The 13,413-nt window shown below is 41.9% G+C and overlaps 1 protein-coding gene across 1 annotated transcript; it reads left to right on the forward strand.

Annotated features, from left to right (window-relative positions):
- Nucleotides 1-119: 119 nt before the first annotated feature.
- Nucleotides 120-3,345, forward strand: LOC133013508 (uncharacterized protein C1orf232). Its single transcript, XM_061080466.1, has 4 exons — nt 120-200; nt 1,929-2,006; nt 2,184-2,290; nt 2,976-3,345. The coding sequence occupies exons 1-4, from the start codon at nt 120-122 to the stop codon at nt 3,343-3,345; spliced, it is 636 nt and encodes a 211-aa protein (XP_060936449.1).
- The last annotated feature ends 10,068 nt before the right edge of the window (nt 3,346-13,413 follow it).

Raw genomic sequence — 13,413 nt, forward strand, 5'->3', positions numbered from 1 at the left:
AGGTCGACGTTGGCCCAACTGAGACGTGCTGACGCTGGAAAAGGAGACTTGGTGGAGGGCGGACGTCAGAGAGGTCATCACAGGTCTTGTCCCGAGTGCCGAGCATCATCCGTGCAAGTATGAATCCTGTGTGGAAGGTTTACAAGAGCAAGGTGCTGAAGACCCTGAACCCGGAGTATGAGGAGGACGCTGCCGAGGAGGTACAGAGTCTTTACACCTTTCCCCATTAATTCACATTCATGTGGTGCGGTATGAGAAGGTTGCCACAGGGGGTTGGCACCGTCACCGGGTCGGGTCACAAGTCAGCAGGGTTGGTTTTGCTCATCATTTCTTATTCATCACCGGGTCAGATGAGCTCCGGTGGTTTTTCTCAGCAAAGGGAAGTTTAAAGCAGAAGTTAGGCCTCCGCAGCGCTTCCTCTGGAAAAGACCCTCACACAGAAATCACTGGTGAAACTGTTATTGATGCTGATGGGTTGTAGATCTACTGTGATCTCTATTGTTTGGTTTCCATCAGTGGTGGAAAGATGGAACCTATAGTTATTCAAGCCCTGAACTCAGAGGTACTCTGAGATATTTTACTTCTGTATTTCCATTGTATGCCACTTTAAACCTCAAAAGAGAATATTTTAGTTTCTCCTCCAATACTTTTCTCTCAACGCTGCAGTTTCTTGTTAATTATTAAGATTTCATGATGGTTCCTAAACCTTTTGGCTAACAAAGCTAGAATCACACTCACAGCTCATTTGACTGCCAGGGTCCAACAATCCCTTTATATTCAATCAAGCTCCACCAGATGTCAAACACTCATAAACTCATATGCCATAAATATGCTTTAAATACCAACATTTCATGGGTTCTTTTCTTTAATACACAGCATCCTTATGACAAGTTTCAGGAAAATTAGTTTAGTTGTTTTGAAGTTATCTTGCTCATAAACATACAAAACGACAAATGAATGGATAGGTGTGAAAATATAACTTCATTAGCAGAGGTAAAAAGATGTCTTTGTGGGACCCTCTGTCATATTTCAATGATCTGAGATGGTATTCATTAATTTCCTCTCTAAACATCTCAGATGGTTTCATTTGAATTATTGTTAATTGTTTATTTCCTCTCCCACTAAAGACTCCTCAGATTTATGTTACGATTCATTTCAGCAGGTCAACCTGTATGTTGGGAACCATTGGACTGAACAACCAAACTGTAGATGAAGAAATACGAGCTCCACGTATCACTTGCAACAGAAAAATTAGGTTTATGTTCAACCTGGAGTAGGATTATATGAGTGCAGCAGATTTTCTTGTAATGGAGTACTTTGAGTTGTTGTATATCACTTGAATTCTCTGAGTACTTCTCCCACCACTGGTTTTCATGGCCTCCCTGGCAGCACCTGTACTATCCAGTGCTTGGTACCGGTGAATCAGGCTGACCCAGATCTTGCGATGGCTGAGAAACCTGATCCTGCACAAGAGCTAAACATACGGATTAGTTGGCGTTCCACAGACGGACTGACAGGGGTGGGGGGGTGGGGGGGTGAGACAGATAGCCAGGACCTTGTGGTGTCGTTGTACGAACCAGCTGACAGCTTCAAGTCGTGCTCTCTCACAAACCACAACCTCAACAAGGACGACAGGAAATACTCTTGGTGCTTGGAGAGATAGTTTCCCTTTAGATGGATGTGTTTGTCAGAGCTGCTATTTGAGTCTATGCCAAGTTTACCATGACCTAAACATATAGTGTGGAAATACTATTCTAATATTACACTGTCAGTGTATAAGTGTACACCCAATACAAACTCTAAATACTTGTTTCCACCTCCAGTAGATGGCGTCTTATTTGCACCAATCCTGTGCTTCCACTCTTGCTTTGTTGTAAAATAAATGACAGAGATTTTCTGTCTGTCTGTCTGTATTTTTTATTTTGCAGGTCACAGAGGTGGAGAATGAAATGAGTCCAGTGCAGGAGGAGGAGGGGCCTAACGCAGTCTCCCAACTGGCCAGGAAAGTATGTGAACATTGGAGTTGAAGTTTTGTTTATCTTCCCAAAATGATTTTAAGGTGAATCCTAGAAAACAAATACAGTTAAAATATAAGGGAATAGTAAGTGAAAAACATTTTAAAAAAGTATAAGAGAGGATCGGTGTTTATTTGAGTCTATTGTGACCTTTGACCCTCTGTGCAGATGCAAGGGGCCGGGGCCAAAAGCTGGAACAGATTCTCAACTCTGTTCAACAAAGATGATGAGCACCAGCTCCTGGAGGAGACCGAGAGCCCACCGGTCCCTGACCAGTGAGTTTTTATTCCCACACCTTGTAGCACCTGGGTCATTTGTGTGGTATAAATAACATCTCTGCATTATCATAAGTTAATTATACTTCACTTAAACGTAAAGGAAGCTCAAATAACCATGGACAGCCTGAACAGGAAAGAGTGTGTGATCAAAATAGGTTTCTAAAATATAAATTTTGGTTAATTTTGGTTAAAAGGTCACATTTTAATAAGGTTATATTTCATGTATGATGATGATTCCGGCTTTACTAATGTATAGTTTAGGGGACCTAATCCCTTTCATGCAAACAGTTCTATAAGAATATAAATCTGTTCTAATTTAAGCTACAACGAGTTAGCTGGTTTAGCTCAGTATAATGAGGTTGTAGAGTGCCAGGCTAGCAGTTTCCCTCTGTTTCCATTCTTGACGCTAAGCTATGCTAAACGGCTGCACGGCCTCTAGCATCATATGCATCGTGCTGACATGAGAGTGGATCCAGTCTGAAAGAAAATAATAAGTTTACATTAAAATTTACAAACTATTTACCCAAGTTCTAATCACATAGAAATTGTAATTGAACATAAATTAGTCCTTAATGTTCATTGTAGGTTTTTGTACCCACTCAATGAATAATCATTTGTTTTAAAGATCCCATTCTAAAAGCTATTGACATCTCTGCCCTCTACTTTGTCTTTTCAATCTCAGTCCTCTTGCAGTGAGGCCCGAGGAGCCTCCTCGACCCTCCAGACGCTCAGGATTCTGGGATAGCTTTTCAGCCAACTGGGCCGCCAAGAAGCAGGCGGAGGCCGCAGCTGCAGCCGCCGCTGCCGCAAGCGAGGTGGTGGAAGGCCAAGGTGAGGCGGTGGAGGTGGAGACAGAGGCCGGAGGGCAGGAGAACCTGGACGTGGAGATCACTGAGGGAGAGGAGAGCGAAGAAGGAGGAGGAAGGAGCAACAACAGCTTCTCCAAATACGTGTCGCTGGGAGGAGGCAGCGAGGACACCTCCTTCAAGTGGAACTTTGTCACCAGTAAGCTGGCAGAGCTGAAGACCAAGAGCACGACCAAGACCAACTAGCTGCTGGAGGAGAGCGGGAAGGGTGTGAGGCCGCTGGAGGGGGATGGGGGGGTTTAACTGTTTGTGTTAAAGCAGGTTATACATCACACAACATGTCCTGTAAATTAACTGAACGTAGGCAACATTTTCCAGAAATGTTTTTATCCATCAACCATTACAATGAAGGAAAGAAGTTAATTTTTAAACATTTAATTTTCCATTACACAATTTTAGGTCCAAAGAAAATAACCAAATGACTTTTTTCTAGAGCACCGTTCAAAAGAGATCTTAACAAATAGTACGAATTAAAACAAGAACACAAAACATCAAAGACAAAATTGCTCAAATGTCACATTTAAAATTTAAAAGTACGAGCAAATTACTTTCTTGTGTTTAATTTTCCAGAGAAAGTAGGAAAGATGGCACATGTATCTTTATTTTTTAAAATGATCAATAACTTTATTCATATGTAGATACAGAAAGAAGATCTTAGAGAAACACATACTACTGCTATTACAGAATCACGCCACTAGGGGGACTCAAAGACTAAAATATATAAAATATTCTATTTTTATTAAAATAAATATTTTATTATGCTTTGGAAATAAGATGGGAACACTATGCAAACCTGCTCATACAGCGAATGGCTATTTATTTAATAACTAAACCGTAGAGAGTTAAATTCAACAGATTCCTTATTTCTTCCAGTGTGGATCCCTCACAAAGCTTCTCTCTCATGCTCCCTTTATTCTGGGGATCGTGTGGTGATGTATCTGTTCATCCAAACTGCTGCAGAGATGAACATGAAGGGGCCGTCACACCTGTGTGCAAACCTGATCTGATCTGCAGTTTAGCAAATACGGGATTAGGAGATGAAAGACAGTGATAGCTGGATTAGTGGAGGATAATCTCTCTGAACCTGTTCAAGGGATTAAACAGTGGAGAGAAACATAACTATTGCATCATATTCATGTTGGCATTAAAATGAACTGTGTGAAATATGAATGTGTGTGATCGGTTCATGTGATGAGTTCGCTGACTGAAAGTGTGAGTTTTCAACATTCCAGTTATTTTAATATATTTAATGTTGTTTTATCTCTGATTTAGGTTTTGCTTTGTTGTTTGTTTTATTCTGCTGCTGTTTTTTTCTGGTATGCTCTAATAAAGACTGTTGAATTAAATTATCTGACTAATGTAATAAAGACTGGAAGTGATTTACTTTTCTGTACCAAGACTGTTTGATGCAACTAAAAAGAAGAAATATAATAAAGGTAAATTTAACCTTTTTGTGCATCTTTTATCTGTTAGAGGCAAAAATACAAATCTGAAAAGGAAAACTAAATAAAATTACTATATTTAAGTATTATTCTAATAAAGAAAAGCTTGTTTTATGAGCTTTTAACAAGTAATTTCAGTAACAGAAGATGAGCCATCGTTAGAGATCTCATTAGAAGCCTTGTTATACAGAACGTTTCCCAAAAGGCATTGGTTTTACACACTAAATGTCATTGTTGTATTGTTTTTCACAAATTGTCTGAATTATAAATGTCTGATCCTGCTTTCTTATGAATTGTTCAAAACCTTTTTCTATGATATTCCCTTTAATCAATTTCATCCTTTTTAAACACCATTACTTATTTTTATACCTTTTGCTGCCTTTATTCTTTTCCATGTGGGCACTTGTTTGACCTTGACCTTGTTTGGAGGCCCTAACATGAGCATTGATATAAAATGTGCAATAATTTCCAACTAGACAATATTAAGTGAAATATAAGTATAACTTAGTACATGTACTCATTTTTTAATTTCCCTACCTTTTATTCTACATTTTGTTTGTGTTGTTTTTAAACTGTTGTGTGTCTACTTGTATTTATGTCGATTTCTGTACCACTGTCACTTCATTTAATTTTACACCCACAATAAAAGCATTGAAGTGAACTTATTTGTTTTGGCACTGAAATCCAAAATGATAGTGGCTGTGTAATTCTGTCTGCCTGTTGGTCCTTTGACCAGCAGGGGGCTCCCTTTACCACACAATTAAAACAATCTCTACCTGCATGACCTTCACACCAAACTCATGATTTATCCCTGCACCAGATTTCTAATCACTGGTCAATCAAACCTCCGTTTCCCTCTCTGATCCCTCCTTTCCTCCTCCTCTTGTATTTCCTGTTTTCCCAGATCTACGCCCACTTCCTCTCTCAGTGTGCCATGTTTCCTCAGATACAAAACTGCTTCCTTTTCAATTTAAGGGCCTTTTGTTGACGTTTCCATTTAAAATTGACGACACGCCTTTAAATAAAAGGTGAAAACTGAGGGAGCAAACGAATCCACAGCTCCTGTTCGTTCTTTTTTTAGCGGATCACTCTCCGATGTTTCCAGCATCAGTCGGACTCTGCTGTCATCCTGGATCCTGTGAAGCTCGGGGACTCTCAGTCACTTCCACAGTCGTCGGCCTCTGTTTGACTCAGAGCGGATCCCAGCGACGTGTTTCTTTATGTAACTCCCCTGATTTCTGTGTCAGGAACAATAATAACAAACTGATATTCCAGTGAGAGGCTTTGTTTGGGTGGAAGCTGATGAACGCTTCAGACGATTGTGCAGCTCTGAGGTTCATGTTGCAGTTTTATGACACCGAGTCAGAGACGCTCAGTGGAAATGTGGTTCAGAGGAAGTGACAGCATCAGACACTGAACAGTGACGGCTGGCAGGTTGTGTTTGTGTGACTGAAGAGCTGAGGAGAGAAACACAGAGGATGGATGACAAGTTTCATGTCTTGAGTTTGTTTAAAATGTTTCTCAGGAAGCTCAAATATACTCAACTGTTTGTTATCAGCAATTCAAATAATAGTATTTGTGTTTAGTTCCCAAGTGGAGCTCTCACTTATACATGCAAGTCATTCATTTCACTTTCAACTAAGCAGATATTAGGTTTTGTCCTCTGGAGGTGAGAAGACCAAGCAGCATTAGCCATGTTAATGTTTGACCACTCTGGGGCAGAGAAATAAGCTGTAAACACAATTGTATCATTTTAAAGTTGAACTGTGCCTGATTCACAAACAAATCAGACACAGAACAATGTTAATCCTCATTAGAAGTTATTTGTTTTAGGTCGGCTGATCATTCTAAGCAAGATATTCACTCTTTTTCTTCTGTTTTGGTCTCCACCAGCAACATGGACTGGGAAAAATGATTGTGTCTTTTTATCCTGAGCTATTTATAGTGTAGTTGGCTTTGTGTCCTTTGGAGAATCTCCAGCTGTTTTCTCACACAGGCTCATTCTGAGTTTTTCATCAGGAGAAACTCCGGGAAAGTCAGAAGCCTCTCACTCTGACATTTGCGTTTTCCCTCCGGAGAATGTCAGAGGAGATTATCTGGAGTTCAGTGCATGTGTCAGGGATCAAATACACACATACGCTTCACCCCTGGTTCACTGTGAAAGTCCTTAATAAATCATTCTGTCTCGTGTCCCCCAAAACGCCCCCCCGCCCGGCGCCTCGAACATCAAGACGTCATGCAGATGTGCCGATGAGCAGCGATGACTCAGCTGCTTCACACCTCGCCCCGGGCTCTGCTCCACACACACTGTAATTACATCAGACAAAAACAGCGCACCAAGTTGTGCGACGCGACGTTAATTGTCGCACAAAGGCCACAATGCTCTTACTTCTCTTTTGCTGGATCAAAGTGTTTTTCTGTTTATATCCGACATTGTCCTTTGTGCTGGGATCACCTTTGTAATTATGATTATTTATGGAGAGATATTCACGGTGATTATGAACACGAGCTGAAGCTGTAAGGGTTTATTGTATCACATGTTGCAGTGCGAGCTTTAGACATCTTTGGAAAACAAAGAAAGAATCTAAATTAGACGTATTATATGTAGATAGGGCCTCAATCCTCGGGGGGGAGGCTGGTGGTCCGCAACTCGTTGGCTTTCACGATTGCTTCGCTGAAGAAATGTCAGAAAGAAAAGCAGGAGATGAGGTCAGTGGGACTGTTTTGGACACTCAGTGCCGTTTGGTGACTTCGGGTCAAGCAACCATGTGATTATGTTGTAAGCTGATGTTGAATTCCCAGCGTCTGTCCCTCTGTGACTCCGCTCGGCCGACCAGACTCATAAATCACGCAGCTAAAGAGACTGGGCTCTGCCAGGTTTGGGGCTTTTTCTTCAAGTTTTCACAAGGAGGTTGTGCATTTTTTTTTCGGAAAGTGGTGTGAGTCACTGAAGAATATCAGGTGTTGTCTCCTCACCGTTTGGTCTGAGAAGATTTACAGGTGGAATCGTGGAAGAGGGGCTGCTGGAGGTGATATTTAACTTTCACCCTCACACACACATTTCTGACATAAAGACCCTCACAGACACACACACACACACAGACACACACACACACACACACACACACACAGACATGTCTGGCAGCGCTCAGGTATGACGACACTGCGGTGGACGTCTCATCAGACGCTGTGACTCACACGCTTCGGTAGCAGCAGTCTCATCTGGAAAACCAACCTGCGGGAGCCACACACCTACACACACACACACACCTACACACACACACACACACACACACACACACACACACACACACACACACACACACACACACACACACACACACACACACACACACACACACACACACATGCAGACACACACAGTACATCTGTGATATTCACCTACAACCACCACACCTGCTTGAGGTGAGGATGTGGAAACTACTCTGGGGAAAACATGAACCCACACAAACACAGAGACGGAAAACATAGTTGTTTTGTTTCTCATCCAACTCATTGAATCAAGTGTCTAGTGTTGGTCTTCATGTACATTTCACAATCTCTTTTTTCTACTCCAACAAGGAGGTTATGTATGTTTGTTTGTCAGTCTGAGTGTGTGTCTGTCTGTGTGTCTGTGTGTCTGTGTGTCTGTCTGTGTGTGTGTCTGTCTGCAGGATCACTCACTTTCTTTAATAAGGCAAGATAGGCCTTTAAGCCTCGGTGTAGATGTTTGACGTCCATGCTCCTGTCGGATTATAATAATGCACCAGGACAGAGATATTTTCTGTCTTTATTTAGTTATTTTTAAAATAGTTTTGGGCTTTTTTCACCTTTCTTGACAGGATAGTACAGGGGTGAACCGGGGGAGAGAGAATTGGGGGAAGACACGCAGCAAAGGGCCAGATTCAAGCAAAGGATTTGACTCCAAATATCACATACGATAACTTAATTAAATTTATAACGTAAAAAAATGCTACATTTCCTTCACTCGTCCTCTTTCTGTGGATATGTATCCCTTAGTTTAAAGCCAGGAGGCAGCGTTTGAAGTTAGATTCCCTTGACTCCAGAACAGGTCATAAAGCCCCCCCCCCCCACCTACGAATCCGTTAAGTAAACGGCCCCTTGACATAGTTAATTATCTCCTATGTTGTCAGATTTTTTCATCCAAAGATCAATCTGGCTTTAAAGCAAAATAACATTTCACACCGTTACTTGTGGTCGATTCAACATGAAATCCGACCCAGAGGGAAACTTTATAAATCGTCCCCAGAGGCGTCTAATCTCCTCTCTAATGGTCCTCCTTGTTTACAGTAATTATACTAATGTCCCAAATGCGGTTCTGTGGTCATTAATTTACCGATTGGACGTTTCAGTCCCGAGGTCACTCCAGGAGGGTGTGAGAGATGAGCTCTGATGGTTTTATCAGCTGAACGCAGGAGATCCTCCAAACAAACACGGGGCCGGAGCAGCCGTGTTAATCTGTCACTGTTTGCAGGAACTCCACAGAGATAAGAAGGAGGAGACTTGATTTCTGGAGTGAGTCTAACTCTCTGTGGGCTTATTATGACCCCTGGCACACAACCTGTGGTCTGGTTAATCTTCAAGTGACGACGTGTGACTGAGTGTCACATATCAGAGGATTTGGATTTAAAGACACTTCTGTTCCTTTTTTAATTTTAACTAAATACTCAACACTTAATATTCAGACACGGGGAAATTAATCCTCGGAAATGTAGATATGAGAAAGTAAATAGTTTGAAATATTTGGTAATGATGCTGAAAGGTGGACGTCTCACTTTGAAGTGATTTACAGCCGTGACATGTTACATAACACCACAAAATATTAATATCACAGTCTCAGTTTAGCTTGCATTAACAGTGCACTTCACTGAAAGGTTCCATGAGCCGTTTTCAGACATGAACTCCTAGATATCTGGAAAATTGGGTCCAGACATTTTGCGGAGTTTACCTTTCATATATGTTGATTGGAGCAGGAGACTCTCAGGGTTAGACGTGTTCATTCAACAACAGAAAAACTTCTGGAACATTCAGGTGTCTTTCCAAATTGAAATCTTCATATGTGTCTTCTTCATGACAACACCTCTTTCTCAGCCTGAGATATTTGTATTCTTTCCGTTTTTTCAGTTTATTTCCATCGCGTTTTAGGGCCTGGTCACACGTATGTAAATATATCAGTAGTAAACAGCGAATAAAACAGTCGCTTCCTGTGGTGCAGTGAATCTGCAGCTGAACTTTGGTGATCTAACCTGTGATGTTTGCTTTACTGTATACTCACATGGGCTGACTCGGACATTTAACAGACATTTTATTTGGGCGCCGGCAGGAAAAGTTCAGGACAGGAACTCCAGAAGATATTTGGGAATTTGGGTCCAGACATTTTGCGGAGTTTACCTTTCATATATGTAGAATAGAGCAGGAGACTCTCCGGGTGAGACGTGTTCAAAACAACAGAAAAACATCTGGAACATTCAGGTGTCTGGGCAGAGGAGGAAAGTTCTCGAATCTCGTCGTCTTTCCCAGTGGAAATCTTCATATGTGTCTTCTACATGACGACACCTCTTTCTCAGCCTGAGATATTTGTATTTTTTCCAGTTTTGTGTCCATCGCGTGTTAGGGCCTGGTCACATGTATGTGAATATACCAGCAGTAAACCTTCACCCCTGTTCACTTCCAATCCATTTCAAGCTTCCTGTGGTGCAGTGAATCTGCAGCTGAACTTTGGTGAACTAACCTGTGATATTCCCTTTGCTGTATTCTCACATGGGCTCACTCAGACTTTTAAGGGACATTTTATTGGGGGGCCAGCAGGAAAAGTTCAGTAAAATGTACATAGCAGCTAACATCTGTGTTCACACATCCAGCCTCTTCAGGAAATTGAAAAGAAGCTCAACCTTCTGTCCCTCAGCGGAATCACGGAGGTTCCCACTGTCCGTTTCATCCCTGTAATCTTCAGGCTCAATCTCGCCTTTGTAATCTCATGGCTCTTTGGGGGCCAGAAAAGAAAACCTGCCTCCCATACCCCTTCTATTCCTCAGCATGGTGGTAATCTCTCAGTAAAGCCAACCCCCCCCCGGCCACAGCAGAAAACACAAATACACACTGCAGGCACGGGCACGCTAACACTGAGACACACACACAGACACACACACACACACACGCCCTGCCACCCATCATCTATCTCCATCTCTGCTGAAATCTGATCACCCTTTTTCCAAATGAAGGTCTGTCTGCTGTGAATAGATTCCTCTAAAGTCATTGACACTTTCTAACAAGAGCTGAGGGATTAAAGGATTGTCCCGCGAGCACGAGTCGATATCATCACTCAATGTGTGTGTTTTTTTTTTTCTCGATTCCTGTTTGTATTTGTTAGTTGCATTGATTATTTTCCACCACAGCGGAGGAGCTCTGGGCATGTAGAACATGACCCTGGTATTTTCCACATACATGACATTGAAATATAACTGCACAGCTGAGATGTTCCACATTTACAGTTTGTGGGCTTATTTTTAAGTGTGACAGTTCTTCATCAATCACGTTGTTATTTCGGACCGTTGGTTGTTGTGCTCACTCAGACAATAAATAAGTGCGACCGTGGGTGACATCTTTACGTTGTATATTTGGGTGTTGTGGTCGCTGGGATGCTAATCGATTGCTTTAGCCTTCGACAGAGTGTCGAGTTACTGTTTCTGCAGCTGCTTCAGGGTTGTTGTTCTTTGCTTTTGCTGCCGACCTGCAGCTACAACCTCTAAGACTAAACACACACACACACACACACACACACACACACACACACACACACACACACACACACACACACACACACACACACACACACACACACACACAGGAACACACAGTTCACCGTGAGAACCAACCGACTCCAGCACGACACGGAGAAGACATGAAAAAGAGATATCACCCAAAAAAAAGTTTTGAAATACTACTTATATGTAGTGGGATACTTACAAGTTATAAGTCAAAGATAAGATAATTTGTTTACCACATAAATCCTCAAAAAAATCACAATTTACAATTTTGGCTCTCTAGTTTTTTTTTAATAGAGTAAAGAAAGAATATATTCCGTGTTAATTTCTGATCTTTACAGCCGCTGGTTGATGCTGTCGTCTGTCACATTCATGTCCATATATCGATTTTCTCCTTTAACCTTTGCCGGGTTTTTCCTTTCCACCACGTCAGTGACAAACCACAAACACAGATCATGCATCTGTGATCAGCACATTGGGCCTGGATGAACCAGTGGCCCGTGACACAACTCGCCAAGTCGGAAATTGTGCATCGATGCACAGCTGGAGACTCCACTGCTCCCGTTTCTCCTCGTGTGCAGAGACGACTATTCACAGCGACACGAAGCCCGTGTGGCTCGTCTTACGTCCTTCTCTTCCTCCGCTCCGGCAGGAACCCGGGCACATGCCCCCATCCCGCTTGTCAACAAGATGTCATTAAGGCCTCCTCCATCCCTCCTTCTCAGGCGAGTCGTTCTTCTATCCCTCCACCCCACAGGAATTCCTCTGCATGTCTCCTCTCCCCGGAGTCTTCGTCCTGCTTCTGTCCATCTCTATTTCTGACGTGGGAATCCGTGTCACTGCCTGTCTGGGGGGGGTTGTCACCTGATGAGAGGTTGATGGAGGCTGTCAGGAGGTAGAGCTATTGTTGTCTGTGTGTGTCGAGTTGGTATTTATGAGGAACCTGTGTGGACGTGACACAGCTAAATAAAATTCAACCTGTAATTATTATCTTATATTATTACTTTTTTACAACTCACCATTGACCTCATAACCCTTGATAATTTGTTTGTTTGGCAGCAGGATTACACAAAAACACCTAAATGAATTTCCTAAAAACTTTGGGCAAGGATGAGACATGGGACGAGGAGGAACTCATTGAATGTAGTTTTGGATCCCCTATAAGCCCTATGAGACAAATTATGATTTGTTATCATGAGCAAAACAACTCAAATTTGATTGATTGATACAGGAGTTCTTTGTCAAACTGTTTTCTTTGGTGTGATTGATTGTTGGACTGATCCGTCACAATGACCAGCGAGAGGCAGCTACACATTTAAGTGGGAGATGAAGCTTTTATAAACACCTACAGAAGGATATTAAATGTGGGAACAAACCCACTGTACTCAGGTAAATAATCTGCCGTCCTGATCCGAAGCGACAGGTGAGAAACTTGAAAACAAATTATCTGTCGACAAATTACGTGTGAAATGTGAAAGCCCGTTGACCCAGGCTGGAGTCCGATGAGATCTAATGCCGTGTGTTTCCTCTAATTACAGTCTTCAGTCCATCAGCAGGAGCTCCCATGACTTAAGGTCCCGAATAACTGGGCTCAGATCGGAGAGGAATGCAGCCACGTGACGTCCAAGCTGCAGAATGTCTGAGTTATGTAAAAGCAGCTTCAGTCCGGTTCCCATTAATCATCGTGCAATGTTGAGTAGAAAAAGTAAAAGACATCCTTTACAGTAGATTTTCTTTGTTGTGTAATTTTCATAACTTTTACAAATTTAATGTGAATCTGCTCATTAAGATACACTAGAAATCCTCGCTGGTCCCAACATCAAGTTACACATGAAAATCTAAACAACTTTAACGTTCTCTCTCTTGGTCAAGTGCATTAAAAATAATCTAGTAAACAATGTTGAAAAAAAGAACTTAACAACTCTTGTTTCAAATATGTTTATTGGGAAACCAATCACATAACAGAGAAATTAACAGTCGACAGTTATGTTTCCTTTGTTTTTTACAGAAGGTGAAAAAGTAATCCC

The sequence above is a fragment of the Limanda limanda genome, chromosome 11 (genome assembly GCF_963576545.1).
Source record: "Limanda limanda chromosome 11, fLimLim1.1, whole genome shotgun sequence".
In the NCBI taxonomy this organism is placed as follows: Eukaryota; Metazoa; Chordata; class Actinopteri; order Pleuronectiformes; family Pleuronectidae; genus Limanda; species Limanda limanda.

Coding starts and splice junctions, on each gene's coding strand:
- LOC133013508 (XM_061080466.1), top strand. CDS start 120: ATGAATCCTGTGTGGAAGGTTTACAAGAGCAAGGTGCTGAAGACCCTG. Junction 201..1,928: donor AGGAGGACGCTGCCGAGGAG/GTACAGAGTCTT, acceptor TTTATTTTGCAG/GTCACAGAGGTGGAGAATGA. Junction 2,007..2,183: donor TCTCCCAACTGGCCAGGAAA/GTATGTGAACAT, acceptor CCCTCTGTGCAG/ATGCAAGGGGCCGGGGCCAA.